This window comes from Haliotis rubra, unplaced genomic scaffold, assembly GCF_003918875.1.
Source record: "Haliotis rubra isolate DU_JTF1 unplaced genomic scaffold, ASM391887v1 Scf179, whole genome shotgun sequence".
Taxonomy (NCBI): Eukaryota; Metazoa; Mollusca; class Gastropoda; order Lepetellida; family Haliotidae; genus Haliotis; species Haliotis rubra.
Window position 1 is genome coordinate 1,376,785 of NW_025765769.1, and position 18,907 is coordinate 1,395,691.

The 18,907-nt window shown below is 38.7% G+C and overlaps 2 protein-coding genes across 2 annotated transcripts; one reads left to right on the forward strand and one right to left on the reverse strand.

Moving 5' to 3' along the window:
• Positions 1 to 2,298: 2,298 nt before the first annotated feature.
• LOC124273284 lies at positions 2,299 to 4,864 on the reverse strand. Its single transcript, XM_046708522.1, has 3 exons — positions 4,766 to 4,864; positions 2,923 to 3,930; positions 2,299 to 2,523 (listed from the first exon to the last, which is right to left on the reverse strand). Exons 1-3 carry the CDS (start codon positions 4,862 to 4,864, stop codon positions 2,299 to 2,301), a joined length of 1,332 nt encoding a protein of 443 aa, XP_046564478.1.
• Positions 4,865 to 14,920: 10,056 nt separating this feature from the next.
• Positions 14,921 to 17,630, forward strand: LOC124273254. The gene is made up of 2 exons (XM_046708468.1): positions 14,921 to 15,065; positions 16,465 to 17,630. The coding sequence occupies exons 1-2, from the start codon at positions 14,951 to 14,953 to the stop codon at positions 17,124 to 17,126; spliced, it is 777 nt and encodes a 258-aa protein (XP_046564424.1). The 5' UTR covers positions 14,921 to 14,950; the 3' UTR covers positions 17,127 to 17,630.
• The last annotated feature ends 1,277 nt before the right edge of the window (positions 17,631 to 18,907 follow it).

Sequence of the window (18,907 nt, forward strand, 5' to 3'; positions counted from 1 at the left end):
GCAACATGTCATGTCAGTTATGGCAATATTTTAACCGATAACTGGATGGTTTAATTTAATAACTCTGGTTTGGTTAAAATATTTTCATAAAAATAGTAGTTTTGGAATGCTCAGACCATGATTTAAAATTGTGGACAATAATATTACATATATGCTCATTTTTTATAGAAAGGGCATTTGATGAGAAAATATGAGTTGAACTTTACAAATTAAAGGTAATTTTTCCTAAATGATGTTTTTCTGATTCAGCTATATCATTTAAAGATCATATATACCGTTGGTTGGCATTGTATCCATGAAAAACCATTACAAGGAAACAAAGGTAAGTACTTTGTATTTAGATCAGCAAAATATAAGATAATTTCAGCTCCAAAAGTATCAACAATACTAAATATGTCGAAGATACTGTTGAACTGTCATACAAATTTGCGTTTATTGACATTCTGGCAGAAACAACCATTCAGCTGATGTCAGAAGGAGATATGTTTTGATAAGTGTCAGTATTGCACTGACATGCCGTGAAACCCTTAAAACTGATGGATAATAATATGACATCTGTCATGTCATCCTAATGAAAACATTGTCTTCATATCAATTCGTATTTATTGTTCTTAATAGTCATAGTGTATTCCCAGTTGACATGTTAGTTAATGTCAACATTGTCAAGATCACGGGAATATGTTTCAAGTCCAAATCAACATGCTGAAATACACAACAGGTTCAACCTCTTGCAGCAACACCTTCCTGTACATTGATTTTTTCATGCACAGATATGAAGTTGAAGAAGGTCCACGGAAACGATTTAGCCTTAACCTATTTGCAACTTTATCAATTTTAAAAAATTCTGAAAATAGGAAATTTTCATAGCAATATATAACTCCGTATATAGTTAATTAGCCCCAGTGAGCTCGGAGATTCAGAACCAGTAGGGGGTCTAGACTGGCTTCATTTTGGACTATTGCACTACAGAAGGGTTGGGGGCGAAAGTCTGGAGTATGAGACTACTGGTATGTGTAAGGTCCCAGCGACCGGTGTCAGGCCGGGAAAGCCACATTTCAAAAATGACTATTGCCGGGAAGGCCACATTTCCATTACATGGCTGTAGCCGGTAAAGCCACATTTCCAATAGATTAATTAATTAATGGATTACCGTAACCGGTAAATGACTGTTCCTACGCTAGACGCCAAAAGAAACGTTACCCTCCTACCATCTATGAATTGCTTGAATACAAAATTATGTTAGAAGGTATTAGTTTACAAGGAAACTTAACAACACAGCTTTATGCAAATCACGAACCAAATTCTCAAACGCATTCATATTTAGGTGAACTGCCTCTTTTTCAGAAGATTAAATTGTCCGATTTTCGACAAAGTGTTTAGGAACACCGAAAAAGGTTGATCTTTAAGTTAACATTTTCCAATTATTAAAAAGAAACAACTGTTGCAAAGTAACATTGTACACATTCAGTTTATCAATCGCATTATCGTGAAAACAATATTCAAGCAGTATTTTAGGAACATCAAAATGATTCACTTGTAGAATGCCAAAACTATATTCAAGCAGTATTTGCAAATTTCACTTGTAGAGCCAAGAATGCATGATATGATACAGAAGCACGAGAAATATGCCAGATGGGTAACAGCGGAATGCTGTTAGGGGCGTACCCAGGAGAGAAATCAAATGTAGGCACAACTGAACGTGTCACTGCTAGGGGTTTGGGGTCATCCGCCCCACACAATAATTTGCAAAAATAATTTGCATGATCACTCTAGGCAGCATTTCCTGCTATATTTTCGTGAAAAAGCGTATTTCAAACTTTAAAAAAAATGTATTTTCATAGGGAAGTTACTAAAATTGAACTGATAAATATATTCTAACAAATATTTCATGACATATTTAAGCAATGACAAAATAGCTCTTTCAGCAAAAGTCAATAATCTATGTGGCCATAAAATGTTATGTACCAGCTGATTTACTTTTCATAAAAAGGGGAAAAAAAACCCAACTTTCCATGCATTTTCTTGTGTGTGTGTGTGTGTGTGTGTGTGTGTGTGTGTGTGAGGGGTTAACAAAAAGTCAGCATACAATTTATATGCATATTGAAAATAAATCTGTAGACTAGTGCTAGTTATATCGGTTGAAGCCAGTTGTTGCATGTACAGACTACAGTGTTGTGAATACATACTGAATGTCAGAATGCTAGCTCCTGATTACTTTATATAAACATTAAGAAAAGAAAGTCTATATTCTGATGAGTAAACTTTATTGCTGTCAACATGTTATGTACGTATATTGGTTTACATGAAATCCACGTGCCTCGTCTTCCGAGCAGCAAATTGCTCAATGACACGGAGTGTGTTTACTGACATGTCTCTGTGCACATGGATCAGTGCAAGTGATGACATACGGACATCACCCATGGTGGACCGAAGGTACGTGTTGATCCTCCTCATTGCACTGAAGGATCTCTCGCTTGATGCTGAAGTCACGGGCAAAACGAATCCTTGTCCACCAAGTCCTTGCTGAAGACATTTGCAATCCTGTCTGTCACTGCGTCAGTTGATAGTTTCGCTGGTATCAGAGCCGACGTTATGAACCTGTCTTCATTCTTCACAACCCTGTCCGAAATGCCTTCTATCAGATGATCTGTGAAGACAAGATAGAGGGACACTTTCCAGAATCTGATGGTTCTTGGACAGGATGGTTAGCTCTATGTCGCTGACGAGTGTTTCTGCGAGGAGTTGAAGGTGATACTCGTCAGCGAGTTGACAAGCTTGTTCAAATAGTGCAGCCCAAACAGCATTATCGTTCCTCTCATTGCGGACTCAGCCTATTACAATGTTAGCTTCAGTGATTGCCTCCATGAGGTCGATGTCTGTGTTTTGAAGATAGCCTGACAGCGCCACAGTGCATCACAATACGTGCTGAGCAACAACAAGGGATATAATGAATTCAAAGCTCAAGATGGCGTTCAGATATTGTCCAGCCTTGTCATCATGATCTTCCTTCAGATCTTCCAAAGCAGATACGATCACTGGGAAAGATGTCAGAAAGGTGAAGAGAGCATCAGTTCTACTGGACCATCGTGTTTCACACAATGTCCGCAGCTTTGTACGCTTCTGCATCTGGCTCTGTACTTCCTCGTTCTCATTTGCAAATGACAGCAAGCGTTTTGCTGAGTAATCAAAGGCAAAGGCTATTGCCTGAACTGTCGCCATCATGTTTCTGACACACATATTTGAGCTGCTGTTTATCAGTGCCAGATTTAAAGCATGAGCTTTGCAGTGCACGTAGTTTGCATCCGGTACTATCTCTCTGATTCTTGCTTGTACCCCCTTGAACTTCCCAGCCATGTTTGCTGCTCCGTCATAGCACTGAGCTCTGACATTTTGCACGTCTAGTCCCAAATCGTCAAGAAATTGCAAAAGCAGTTCACAAATTGCCTCTCCTTTTAGACTCTCTGCATGACGAAAACCAACGAACTCCTCCCTGATGACCAGTTGTCTATTTAAATCTTTGTCTAAAAATCGGAGGCACAAAGACAGTTGCTCATGGATGGACACGTCACTGCACTCATCTGCGATTATTACAAAATATTTTGCAGCTTTGCAGGACTCAACAATGGACGAAAGTATCTCATTTCCACCAAGTTCAATGAGCTCATTTTGGATTTTCGGGGAAGTGTATCTTGCCCGAATATCTCCCAATGCAAGGTGATTGGCCAGAGTCTCATCACATTTGGCAACTTCGCCCAGGATTGCAAGAAAGTTTCCCCTATCCTCAACGTGTCCACGGAGACTTATGTTCTGTCGTCCACACAAAATAATAACTTCAATTATTATTTGAAGAACATGGCAATTGGTGACGACATCTTTGCTATGACTTGACGACAAAAGACTCACAACAGATGCAGTCGTTCCCCCATGTATCTGTAAAAAATGCTCTGCCGACGAAACACATCCACGGTGTTGTGTGCTACTCTCATGACACTTTACAAGCATTGATAGGTTTTTCCAATCTGATATCGATGGTGATATGAAGGCTTTCTCTTTGCACTCTCCCGTTTGAAATGGCATGCAGTAGGCACAAAAAAGGGAATCTAACGTAACACTGTAGCGTAACCATGGGTTCTCTGTTATCCATCGGTGTAACTTCTTTTCTTATCCCCAAAGGTCCTGAAATCAATGGCGTAATACTAAATTAACCATTCCTATGGTCCATTCAATGATTAATGTGAATTTTACACAGTAAAAGTACCGATAAGTTTGTAACTCAAAAGGCTTTTTTACAATTTAAGTACTTGATCTTTTGCTGAAAAGAATTAAGTTCTTTAAAGTCTTTTCGAAAAACTAGAAAAGGCTATGAGCCATGAACTCGAAACTTCTTTACTTGATTTTAACAAAACGGTTTTAACATGTCCATGCTGTAGCCATCCTTCCAAATTACAAAATACATTTTGGAATCCAGAAATCAGTACGGTGCAGTAGAATGGGTAATTCTTAGTATTAGATAAAAAGCATTAGCTTCAATCTATGAATTGCTGCCTTTAAGTAACTATATCTAAATCATAGAGAATATGTTAAAGAGACCTACACTGAATGTCCTAATTATATCATTGCAATGTTCATACCTTGATGGAAAATTGAACAAATGACAATCTTGCCATTTCGATGTAAGAAAATCTTTCTTTTCCTGATCAGCCAAACCATTTCCATAATTGACCGGATCTAAATATGGTGGCGAATGGGACTCTGGAACGGATACCTTCTTTTCCTCTTGCTGAGGAGCAAGCTCATTAGTATCATCTTTCACGGATGAAATCTTGAAATACTTGTCAGTTGTTTTTGAAGTGCTAGATGCCATGTTGACATCAATGTTGCATGAGAATTATCAACCTTTCATCGTAAGGTAGACTACTCTCGCAAAAGTTAATCCATAGCATACCACATGTAAAAACATTGCCGAAAAAATTAAGTGTAGGCACGTGCGTACAGTGCCTAATGGCAGGTACGCTCCTGTTGTTGCCAACGCCCTCGGATGCCACGATATCAAGGTTATAAGACTTATTCAGCGCGACAAACAGACTGGGGTCACCGTAGATAGACCAAGAAGTGGACGTCCACGCATCACAATGCAGCAGAAAGTTTTCATGAGAAATGTACACATGGCAACAAACTAAACCATTATCATTATTATTATGTTTTTACAGATTAAGATTTTTTATTATAATGTGATAATATTATATGTAATGTTAGTATATTATATTGTGCTAATTATAGAAATAAAATCTGTTGTGATCTGAATAAAATTATGAGGAAACATGTCTTGTTTTGTTAAATACGGTAACCTGTTTGAATCACAAAACATGTTTTACAGCACAGCCGGGAGAGCCACATTCCATGTTCACGCAACCATAACTATTGCCGGGAGAGCCACATCAATTTTGGCTATCTGTTTCGGAAATGTGGCTCTCCCGGCCTTTAACCCAGCGACCAGCGAGGGAAACGCATTTAAAAAAGCTAATCTCCTAGTAATATTAGCGTTCGTATTCGGAAAATAAATATATAGATCTGGGCAAGCAGAAGATGTCCTTCATTTGAAACACGCTCTGCTGATCACAGCTGGTGGCTACGTTATATCTGTTGGAACAATGCAGTTGACTACAGTTGACTACAGTTGACTACAGCCGACTTCGTAATGGCCATCTGGGTGAAGTCTGTCAGTATTTTAGAGCTGACGTTGTACTGTCGACGTTCATCAGCTGTTGAAGATAGTGATTCACGTGAGCCAATTCCATGAAGCGATAACTATTGTCAATTCATTCACTCTGCTTGAAGGACAACGTAGTCATGCGACATACTGAAATCAGGAAATGAACGACAGTTGGTGTTTTAGTGTCCATCTATGCGAGATCACTCAATACTTTCAATATGTATAGACGATTCAAGGGTTTCCGTGCAAAATATAATTCTAAAGCGCCTGTCAACGTAAATACCAACTTCTGTGCGTGTATTGAATAGCTGATAGTAATTAAATGCAACTTGACAATTGGCTCTCTGAGGTACGACTTCAGAAGGTGTCCTCCCAAAAGTTAGACGTCCCAAAAGTTAGACGCGTTAAAACAACAAAGGTTATGGTTGGTTACACTGAGGTTCACTACACTGTTACCGTCGTTGATTAATGGACTAGTCCAAATGTACTAATCCAAACACAAAGAGAAGAGATTATGGATAATGACAATGACTTTATTTGACATAAAACAAAATAAGTTAATTCAACAAGATAATTTAAATGATTAATGGATGACTTTGAAACGACTTTATTTGGCATAAAAACAAAATAAGTTAATATAACAAGATAATTTAAATGGTCAATCAAATCATTCAAGATTTAAGATTTGACATCTTTCACATCTTTCACTATACAGGCAAGACTGTCAACCAAGTCTGAGCATATGCCTAACTTCACCGAGGAAGTCCATCTTTGTTATCCCTCCTGCACGCAGTCTCTCTTGCAGACGCATCAGCCTGTTCTCAGTTTCCCTGTATAGACCCTCTTCCTCTTCCACATCGCCAGTGAACAAACTCTCCCCTGACTCTGTTCTTGGTGTATGTGTGGCCTTTAAGGAATACCCGAGGAGTACCCTTCTGTGACTTCAGCTATTCTACTCTCTGAAGACCAGCCATCGTTTGTTGTTAACCCTTAGTTAGTTATTTGCTTTATTTGGCGTCGCACGCACAACTAAGGTAAAAAAGGTAAAAAATATGAAATAGGTAAAGAGTAATAGAGATTTGGAATTTAATATAGGTGTAGTATAATAAATGGTTATTGATATTGTTATTGTTTGAGGACAGAAACCTGTTTAATTTGATTGTATTTTGTTAATATGTTGCTTTACAACCAACCCATGTTTAAAAACATATTTATTAAGTGAATACTGATGAACATATAAAAGGTTACAAAATAAAGTTGATAAAAAAGCGTGTTTGGTGATAATGTTTACATTTTGTATTTAGTGTTTGTTGAATTTGGTAGAGTGGATAATGTTTTCCTATTATTACCAGTTATAATTGAATGTAAACCCTACACCCTGTACTTCTTTCTATATTTTATATTGTTTATGCTGGAAAAACAATGTTAGGAATGAAGTAACTCCATTAGGTTAATGAGAACTCAAAAACATAAAAAAATCTATAATCCTGTTTTGATCAAAGGGAAGGTCGTGAAAACAAGCATGCAAAATCTATAATCTTGTTATGATAAAATTGAACATTGTGAAAACACATTTGGACAACCCAGTGATTGAGTAAGCTAGTCAACATAACCATTCTGACCAAAGTATTTCTGTACAAATGTGAAAACCATCTCGTTAGTGTATAGGACAGGTTCATTATATCAGTGGGTAAGACTAGGTTATAATCACATTGATTGATTTGTCTGACAACTGGGATGTATGACTTTTGGGACGTCTAACTTTTGGGAGTAAACCCTTCAGAAAAGAGACCAGAAAAGATATTGGCGACATACATTCAATAATAGCATTTGGAATGATCTACAACAGATATCATGAGACTGACTATGCATTTATTCATTAACCATTCTCACAGGTTCACAAATATGTTGGGCCAAAATTAATGTTCAGCAACCCATGTTGTAAGCGCGAACAAATGTGATCGGGTGGTCGTTCTCACTTACTTGTTTGATGCATGCCATCGTATCCCACTTGTGAAGATCGATGCTCATAGTGTCATGACCATGCCATGTGTAACTCTTTTGTGGATATCATTATATATTACTAAAGGTATGAGGTATGCATATTTTTATGAACGTTACAGTAGAAGCAAGATGTTTAAATGAATATTGTCTAGGAATTCCTTTGAGTTGTCCATAAAAGCAGGCACTTAATGTTTAGCATTTAAAGCAGTATGTTTCTGTCGTAAAAGATCTTCATCACATATTCCTCTGTTACTCTGTGATAAAGTTAAAACTAAATCGTTTCCGTGGACCTTCTTCAACTTGATATCTGTGCACGTAAAAATCAATGTACAGGAAGGTGTGGCTGCAAGAGGTTGAACCTGTTGTGTACTTCAGCATGTTGATTTGGACTTGAAACATGTTCCCTTGATCTTGACATTGTTGACATTGGCTAACATGTCAACTGGGAATACATTATAACTGTTAAGAACAATAAATACGAATTGATATGAAGGCAATGGTGCTTGTGTTATGATGACATGACAGACTCATCATTCTTTGATGAGTAAAGAAAGACATCTTGAATAATTGAATTATACATTTGAGAGCTTTCTGTTATGTTGTGTGATTTAATGATAGTCCAACAGTATCTTTGGCATATTTGGTATCGTTGACTATGTAAAGCATGGAGCTGTTACTGTTGAACAGACATTATATAATATTTTGCTGATCTAAATACAAAGTACCAACCTTTGTTTCCTTGTAATAGTTTTTTATGAATACAATGCCAACCAAAAGTATATGATCTTCGAATGATTTAGCTGAATCAAAAAATCATCATTTTGGAAAAATTACCTTTAATTTTTTATGTTCAACTATATGTAATATTATTGTCCACAATTTTAAATCATAGTATCAGCATTCCAAAACTACTATTGTTATGAAAATCGGTCAAACCAAACCAGAGTTATTAAAATTAAACCATCCAGTTATCAGTTAAAATATTGCCATAACCGACATGACATGTTGCACCTTAAAAGGGCCCCTGCACGGTAGTCGCGCACGGTAGCTGATGACAACCGGCTTCAAATCAAAGCTTAATCATTCCTGATTGTGAAAAATCACATCCCGTTTGGTCGCCAGAACTGCACCACATTTTCACCATTTTGGGGGTCTGGCTTCTAGATCATTACGTTTACTTAGACTGACGACGGTTCACATTACTGCTTGTGTTAGAGTTATACCGTCAGATTAGGGAGTTACAATTTAATGTCGCCTAGGCGTTTTAAGTCCAAGTTAGTTGAAATCAGATTAACGAATCATTATTGCGGAGTCGTGTTACTGAAATGCCAAAGTCATTAGATGCTCTTAGAGTTATATACGAATATATACCCTCTAGGTTAGGTACAGGAATTATACAATGCTCTTACCGTATTCCAGATAAACCAGTGCTTACCAGTGCTTACCAGTGCTTACGAGGTATATACCCTCTAGTTTAGGTACAGGAATTATACAGTGGTCTTACCATATTCCAGATAAACCGATGCTTACGAGGTATATACGAATATATACCCTCTAGTTTAGGTACAGGAATTATACAGTGGTCTTACCATATTCCAGATAAACCGATGCTTACGAGGTATATACGAATATATACCCTCTAGTTTAGGGTACAGGAATTATACAGGGTCTTACCATATTCCAGATAAACTTACGATATACGAGGTATATACGAATATATACCCTCTAGTTTAGGTACAGGAATTATACAGTGGTCTTACCATATTCCAGATAAACCGATGCTTACGAGGTATATACGAATATATACCCTAGTTTAGGTTTAGGTACAGGAATAATACAGTGGTCTTACCATATTCCAGATAAACCGATGCTTACGAGGTATATACGAATATATACCCTCTAGTTTAGGTACAGGAATTTTACAGTGGTCTTACCATATTCCAGATAAACCGATGCTTACGAGGTATATACGAATATATACCCTCTAGTTTAGGTACAGGAATTATACAGTGGTCTTACCATATTCCAGATAAACCGATGCTTACGAGGTATATACGAATATATACCCTCTAGTTTAGGTACAGGAATTATACAGTGGTCTTACTATATTTTGGATAAACCAGTGCTTACGAGGTATATACGAATATATACCCTTTAGTTTAGGTAAATAAATTATACAGTGGTCTTACCATATTCCACATAAACCAGTTCTTACGAGGTATATACGAATATATACCCTCTAGTTTAGGTACAGGAATTATACAGTGGTCTTACCATATTCCAGATAAACCGATGCTTACGAGGTATATACGAATATATACCCTCTAGTTTAGGTACAGGAATTTTACAGTGGTCTTACCATATTCCAGATAAACCGGTGCTTACGAGGTATGTACGAATATATACCCTCTAGTTTAGGTACAGGAATTTTACAGTGGTCTTACCATATTCCAGATAAACCAGTGCTTACGTGGTATATACGAATATATATCCTCTAGTTTAGGTACAGGAATTATACAATAGGGGCTTCTCACGCACGTTATGAAACCAGCTCACTATACAATCACCTGGGCCGTGTTTCACAAAGCTATCATGGAGCTACGACAGTCGTACCTCCTTTAGTGTAACACAGACTCACGACAGTCGTACCTCCTATACTGTAACACAGACTCACGACAGCGTACCTCCTATACTGTAACATAGACTCACGACAGTCGTACCTCCTATACTGTAACATAGACTCACGACAGTCGTACCTCCTATACTGTAACATAGACTCACGACAGTCGTACCTCCTATACTGTAACACAGACTCACGACAGACGTACCTCCTATACTGTAACATACCTCCTATACTGTAACACAGACTCACGACATACTGTCGTACCTCCTACAGTCGTACCTCCTATACTGTAACATAGACTCACGACAGTCGTAGCGCTACGATTACTTAGTGTGTTATAAATCTTCGTTCTGTACTCGTATTCTAAAGTTATTGTCTCATAGAAGTTTTTATTCGCAATATTGTGAATGAATGTTTGCATTTGAACAAGAGAAAGATTGTGTTAAACTGGACGAAGTAGCACACAAGCAGTTCGAAATTGTACGAAATTTGCAAGAAGCATGACACGTTCGAAAAGACTGGCCAGTAATGTTCGGTTTAAGAAGCCAGATAAGACAACCAGACGCTTATCATTTCCACTCAAAAAGTGCAGAAGTCAGAAAAAAACACCTCCATCCATCATTTTGGAACACAATTGACATGTCAATTGACAGATGGACAGCTGTGGCTCTGGGTCAGACTGGTATCTCGCAGCGGGACGTTGCTATTCCATTCAGCGTCCATAGAAGCACCAGTTGACAGTTTTCAGCAAAACAGTCATATAGACCATCGATGAAATTACCCTCAGGTAAAGTTACACTTCTTGGCAATGTTATCTTGTTTTGATTTTGCCAACCCGGAAATCATATTCGTATGCATAAAGAAACAGTTTACTAAGGAGGGGAGTTCAGTTGGTGCCCATGGGCATGCCTACATCGTGTCTAAATGAACTCCGTTTTTGAGATTGCACTAATTGAAGCAAATTCACTGAGTCTTTGAGAATCCACATGGTATTAATTCCGCCTGTCTCAGATACTTCCTGTGACTGTAGACAGACAGCACATGACATAGCCTCTATTATGTGGTCTCTGCTATAGAGAAAGTCCCCTATTATGTGTTCTCTGCTATAGAGAAAGTCCTCTATTATGTGGTCTCTGCTATAGAGAAAGTCCTCTATCATGTGGTCTCTGCTATAGAGAAAGTCCTCTATTATGTGGTCTCTGCTATAGAGAAAGTCCTATTATGTGGTCTCTGCTATAAGAAAGTCCTCTATTATTATGTGGTCTCTGCTATAGATTATGTGGTCTCTGCTATAGAGAAAAGTCCTCTATTAGTCCTCTATTATGTGGTCTCTGCTATAGAGAAAGTCTCTGCTATCCCCTATTATGTGGTCTCTGTCCCCTATTATGTGGTCTCTGCTATAGAGAAAGTCCCCTATTATGTGGTCTCTGCTATAGAGAAAGTCCTCTATTATGTGGTCTCTGCTATAGAGAAAGTCCTCTATTATGTGGTCTCTGCTATAGAGAAAGTCCTCTATTATGTGGTCTCTGCTATAGAGAAAGTCCTCTATTATGTGGTCTTTGCTATAGAGAAAGTCCTCTATTATGTGGTCTCTGCTATAGAGAAAGTCCTTCTTGGGAGGATTAAATATTAAGGTTAATCGCTGAGACTTACGCTGGTCCGAGCAATATAGTTCTTGTCAAATGTGCAGATTTTGAATCCATAGCACAGACTGCACTGCAAGCAAGAGCAGCAGCGAACAACAAACCAGACTGAATCAGATGACACTGTTCCCCAGTTACCTCCGACATGAATCTGTCCACAGAGAGTTCAGCCGATGCTGTATATGACGGGTCTTTTTGGTTTGACACGATAGGTCTTCAAATGGTTCAGTGCAGTATGTTTTACCTGAAAAGTCATATTTGAATTCAGGACATGTCCTATCTAAATAGGACAGGTTTAGCATTTTGTGCGTGTCACATGAAGAAATACTGAACAGATTTGAGTTTGATTTACACGCACACACAAACACACACACACATAACACACACTGTCCTCCAACCTTATTGAACATATTATAAAGCGTATGAGTCTTTGATTTAGAAATAGAGGGAGTGAGTTTAGTTTGACGCCGCTTTTAGCGCTTTAACCACTAGGCTTAATCACTGCCCCTTTTAGAAATACATGTCCAACCTTCATGTTGAACATAGGCTGCTTCCATGATATCCCGAAGGACCATCCGAGAACTGCAGTTTAATCTATATGTTGCAGTAATCCCGTCTGTATTACTGTTGATCAGATTATTGAGGACTGCAATCTAAGCTATATGTTGCAGTAGTCCCGTCTGTATTACTGTTGATCAGATTATCGAGGACTGCAGTCTAAGCTATATGTTGCAGTAGTCCCGTCTGTATTACTGTTGATCAGATTATCGAGGACTGCAATCTAAGCTATATGTTGCAGTAGTCCCGTCTGTATTACTGTTGATCAGATTATCGAGGACTGCAGTCTAAGCTATATGTTGCAGTAGTCCCGTCTGTATTCCCGTCTGTTGATCAGATTATCGAGGACTGCAATCTAAGCTATATGTTGCAGTAGTCCCGTCTGTATTACTGTTGATCAGATTATCGAGGACTGCAATGTCTAAGCTATATGTTGCAGTAATCCGAGGACTGCGTCTATTACTGTTGATCAGATTATCGAGGACTGCAGTCTAAGCTATATGTTGCAGTAGTCCCGTCTGTATTACTGTTGATCAGATTATCGAGGACTGCAGTCTAAACTATATGTTGCAGTAGTCCCGTCTGTATTACTGTTGATCAGATTATCGAGGACTGCAGTCTAAGCTATATGTTGCAGTAGTCCCGTCTGTATTCCTGTTGATCCAGATTATCGAGGACTGCAATCTAAGCTATATGTTGCAGTAATCCCGTCTGTATTACTGTTGATCAGATTATCGAGGACTGCAGTCTAAGCTATATGTTGCAGTAGTCCCGTCTGTATTACTGTTGTTCCAGATTATCGCCTGAGTGGTGGGGTAGCTTAGTGATTAAAGCGTTTGCTCGTTGCGCATAAGACCCGGGTTCGATTCCCCACATGAGCAAATTGTGTGAAGCCCATTTCTGGTGTTCCACGCCGTGATTTTTCTGGAATATTGCTAAAAGCGGCGTACAGCTAAACTCACTCATCAGATTATCGCCAGTTTCCGTGACCTGCAAGAGGTCACGAATGTCATCTAATCTTTTCAAAAGATTAGTACAATACAAACAACATGGTGTAGCTCCTTACCGCGTGTATACATCCTCCAGGACACTGGTGTGTTTTTCCTTGTTCGTTGAATACCGTCGGTATGTCCTGGACAAAAGGACGAATAACATGTATATCGCCCATCACCAAGCCGTGTACAGAAGTTTACAGATTCAGCATTAACAGTTAAAGGAATTGTCGTTGAGAACACATCAAGCACAAGTATGTTTACTTTTATTGTTTAATAAGTTTGTTTGTTGTTTAACGCCGCAATATTCCAGCATTAAAATGGCGGTCTCTAAATAATCGAGTCTGGACCCGACAATCCAGTGATCAACAGCATGAGCATCGATCGCCTTTTCATTTGTTGTTGAAGACCAAATCTAAGCCGGATCTTCAGAGGTTTGTAACTTAGTAAAAGTCAAGGCTGGACACGACTGTCCATTGAGTTTGACCACTCTCTCCATTCTATAATACATATTTCAACATGATGTCCTGCTTCGCTGTTGCATACTGTTAAAACCGCATGGCATACTTACTTAATCAAGAATTCAAACATGAACTTTCACTATAATACATATCTATGATGTCCTACTTTTCAACATGCTTTCATACATACTGTTAAAACCGCTTGGCATACTTACTTAATCAAGAATTCAAACATGAACTTTCACCATTCTATAATACATATTTCAACATGTTCCTGCATACTGTTAAAACCGCATGGCATACTTACTTAATCAAGAATTCAAACATGAACTTTCACCATTCTATAATACATATTTCAACATGATGTCCTGCTTCGCTGTTGCATACTGTTAAAACCGCATGGCATACTTACTTAATCAAGAATTCAAACATGAACTTTCACCATTCTATAATACATATTTCAACATGATGTCCCATGCTTCGCTGTTGCATACTGTTAAAACCGCATGGCATACTTACTTAATCAAGAATTCAAACATGAACTTTCACCATTCTATAATACATATTTCAACATGATGTCCTGCTTCGCTGTTGCATACTGTTAAAACCGCTTGGCATACTTACTTAATCAAGAATTCAAACATGAACTTTCACCATTCTATAATACATATTTCAACATGATGTCCTGCTTCGCTGTTGCATACTGTTAAAACCGCTTGGCATACTTACTTAATCAAGAATTCAAACATGAACTTTCACCATTCTATAATACATATTTCAACATGATGTCCTGCTTCGCTGTTGCATACTGTTAAAACCGCATAGCGTACGGTTTAACCGCTAGGCCACCCCTGAAAGGGACAGAGGGTCTCAATCTACAATCAACAAAAACGAGGAACGGGACCAATTTATTGCTGAAGGAACTTTATATCCATGTACTTCTGACAAGAGGAGACATGTTAATCTATTCGTGCATTGCAGGTGTCATCTACAGAATCATCTGGGTGCCAGATAAACCTGAAGTCGACAAAGAAAACTGTGACAATTCATGCTTTGATTCCATATTTAAAGGTAAGTTTTAAATGTGTCGCCATTAAACGATTAATTGGATGGGAATTATGTATGTCTGTAGATGTGTTTGTTTCGATTTTCGCACTTTTAAAGCGCCCTCTCTCTTGCTTCCGGTTACAGTGACATTGGAAACGTGAGTATGTGGTCACAAGTTTCACGTGTAAGACAACTTCCGGTCGCCCCGTACATCCACTCTGGCTTCCTGACAGTGGGATACCGGATGGCGGGGATCACCACAATATTACTCCAAAAACCCTTCATTTTGTCCCTGCATAAAAGAACATATGAAAAACACCCTTACTATTCCAATTTTAAAGTGGTTCCCGTTTCAGTCCTTTTACCGGTTTTTTTTTAGTCTGTCTCACAGTCCCTGAACCACATTATTTTCCTTACTGCCAAGCCCTCTCTGCAGTTCTACAGCCCTAAATAAAGCAAGTCTAGATTCCCACAGGTTCTGAATCTCTGGTCTCCCTAGGGCTCCTTTTCAATTTAAATGGGCTTGTTTGTTACTATCAAAATAATATATATTCAGAGACTATGCATTAGTCTACGGGTTTTTGTACGTAGGAAGAAAAGGCTATGATAGGTTCTCGGCCAATCTAGGGCACGTGTCATAATCGGGTTGGTCAGTTTGTTGTTTAACGCCGCCCTCGACAATATCACAGCTATATGGCAGCGGTCTGTAAATAATCGAGTTTGGACCAGACAATCCAGTGATCAATACCATGAGCTCGATCCACGCAATTGGGATGCGATGACGTGTGTCAACGCAGTCAGCCAGCCTGACCACCCGATCCCGTTAGTCGCCTCTTACGACAAGCATGGGTTACTGAAGACCAATTCTAACCCGGATCTTCACGGGTGTTAGAATCAGGGCTTGTCATACCATGACGTCACTGGTAACATTAGCAACGCGGTCCCGGTCATGGTCATATTGCTTGTTCTGCCAGTTTTCAACAGTAAGATGACTGGAATACAGATCCTGATTTCCTAACATCATATTTCATGTTTCTCAAAGTGCGCCATGATTTTGTGATCTAGGGTTCCAATTCCAATGAGTATGGTTTTACGCCGATGTCAGCAACTTTCTAGCAAATCACGCCGGAGGATACCAAAAATGGGCTTCACACATTGTACCCATGTGGGGAATCGAACTTGGGTCTTCAGATGTACGAGTGAACGCTTCAACCACAAGACTCCCCCATCACCCCTCAAGTTCCACGTTCTCTTCCAGTATCTTTTGGGGTTTGCAAGCGCCATATCTTTTTAGGGGTTAGTGGGACAGCCTAACTAGCGTTGTCCCGTGAAACTGAAAGCCTGGTTTCATTTACCAGTACTATTGCTGGGATATTTCTAAAAGCGACGTAAAAACCGACTCACTCACTCACTCTGTTTTCAGGCTCCTACGAGAAAGGCGGTAGTAAACATGGATACAAGCACGTGTACTTCAACGCCACGCGACAGACCACGTGTGTCTGGCTCGTCACTATGCTGTACGTCATCCTTGGATACGAAGCAATCAAGCTCATCTTCGAACACCTCTTCTCTCGTTCCCTCCGACCAATTATGGCGATTCTCTTCTTCGTCAGTGTCTACCCACATATATACGCCTGGTGGGCAATATTCAACTACTACAACGACGACTTCTACCAAATGTTCAACCATCAAATATTCTTCTCCGTCACAGAAATGCTGTCCACGTACGCCATCTTAAAATCATGCGACAGACACTCTGAAAGGCATGTTGTGCTCTATGGACTGATCGTAGGGACGGCTGTTGCACATGTTATTATTGGCAGTCTGGATCAGTTCATTTCTCAAATTGTATATATGGAGGGCAAGCCCCATCTCACATGGCGGGACATCGGGCTGTTAGTCCCAGACATCATGGCAGTGGTACTTCCGGTTCTTGACTACATGAGAGGGGAGATAACTCTTAGACCTACATGTTTATTATCCTTTCTGCGGGAGCGTTTCACCAATGATAAATCATCGAGGACAACTGCTTTGATTATATGTGTCTATATTTCGGCTTTGTTAATAACAGGCCATCTGTTATGAGTCATACCTATAAAAGAATGTGTTATATGCCTACTACATTTTGTTTCATTTCATTGGTTGAATTGTCAATTGCACGACTTGACACAGCGTTATGTTAATCTCACGTGAAGTTATATATATATTGAATATTTTGTGTTCTGTTCTGTTCTGTTTTAACATTATGAATATAGTCATGAATAAATGGAATATACATCAAATTAGCTCACACGTTTCCATGACAATATTTACTAGGACATGGGTCTTGGCTCGATAATTCATCTGGAATAATGCTGTGTGAGGCGTTAATCGACATGGTTTGTATAGTTTTTCTAAGTGTTTTCTTTTGTTTTCATAAGTGGCTTCCATTCAGGGTATATCCTTTTCGTTGTCTAAACACTCTACATTTACCAATTTATAACACAAACATACCACTTAATATCTTTGAAATCTGTACATCTGAATCACAACATATCACTTAATCCCATAGATCTCTGTACATCTGAATCACAACATATCACTTAATCCCCTAGATCTCTGTACATCTGAATCACAACATATCACTTAATCCCCTAGATCTTTGTACATCTGAATCACAACATATCACTTAATCCCCTAGATCTTTGTACATCTGAATCACAACATATCACTTAATCCCCTAGATCCCTGTACATCTGAATCACAACGTATCACTTAATCCCCTAGATCCCTGTACATCTGAATCAGAACGTATCACTTAATCCCCTAGATCCCTGTACATTTGAATCACAACATATCACTTAATCCCCTAGATCTCTGTACATCTGAATCACAACATATCACTTAATCCCCTAGATCTCTGTACATCTGAATCACAACATATCACTTAATCCCCTAGATCTCTGTACATCTGAATCACAACATATCACTTAATCCCCTAGATCTTTGTACATCTGAATCACAACATATCACTTAATCCCCTAGATCTCTGTACATCTGAATCACAACATATCACTTAATCCCCTAGATCTCTGTACATCTTAATCTTTAATCCCATCTCACTGGCCTCCTGTACACACTATGTATTTTGTCTGTAAATCATATTGTCATTCACCTGATGGAGGGGCAAAACGTAGCCCTGAAACTTCGTGTTGTAAATAATAAAGATGTTGTAAATCCATACCATACGTTGTTGTGATAATTTTTCCAGTATTTTGTACATCATATTCACAATATTCGTTTTGACACCAAATCCATACCATACGTTGTTGTGATAATTTTTCCAGTATTTTGTACATCATATTCACAATATTCGTTTTGACACCAAATCCATACCATACGTTGTTGTGATAATTTTTTCCAGTATTTTGTACATCATATTCACAATATTCGTTTTGACACCAAATCCATACCATACGTTGTTGTGATAATTTTTCCAGTATTTTGTACATCATATTCAGAATATTCGTTTTGACACCAAATCCATACCATACGTTGTTGTGATAATTTTTCCAGTATTTTGTACATCATATTCACAATATTCGTTTTGACACCTTGTTGGAAACTGAAAAACAACAGTTCAGTTTGCAACGCAGACAGTTTGAGTTCGAATCCAATGGCAGTGTCCTGTCCATCTCCGAATGCCGGGCCGATGGGATAGCGTAGTATGTCATGCCGAAGACTCATTCACTCGCTCACTCCGAATACCGTTATGTTCTCTGAGACGAAATTATTCATTAAATTTAGGCTCAGAAGACGTCCCATACACCCTACTGTTTGTTGTAAGATGCGGATACAGACACCTTCACTTTGTTGATTGTATGGCG

What these genes read in the sequence shown, in the direction of transcription:
- LOC124273284 (XM_046708522.1), bottom strand. Translation starts at nt 4,864, where the DNA reads ATGGCATCTAGCACTTCAAAAACAACTGACAAGTATTTCAAGATTTCA. An exon ending in CTCAGCAAGAGGAAAAGAAG is followed by an intron (nt 3,931 to 4,765) that starts GTATCCGTTCCA and finishes CATTTTTTACAG; the next exon opens with ATACATGGGGGAACGACTGC. An exon ending in CCCTTGTTGTTGCTCAGCAC is followed by an intron (nt 2,524 to 2,922) that starts GTATTGTGATGC and finishes AAATGTCTTCAG; the next exon opens with CAAGGACTTGGTGGACAAGG.
- LOC124273254 (XM_046708468.1), top strand. Translation starts at nt 14,951, where the DNA reads ATGTTAATCTATTCGTGCATTGCAGGTGTCATCTACAGAATCATCTGG. An exon ending in CTTTGATTCCATATTTAAAG is followed by an intron (nt 15,066 to 16,464) that starts GTAAGTTTTAAA and finishes CTCTGTTTTCAG; the next exon opens with GCTCCTACGAGAAAGGCGGT.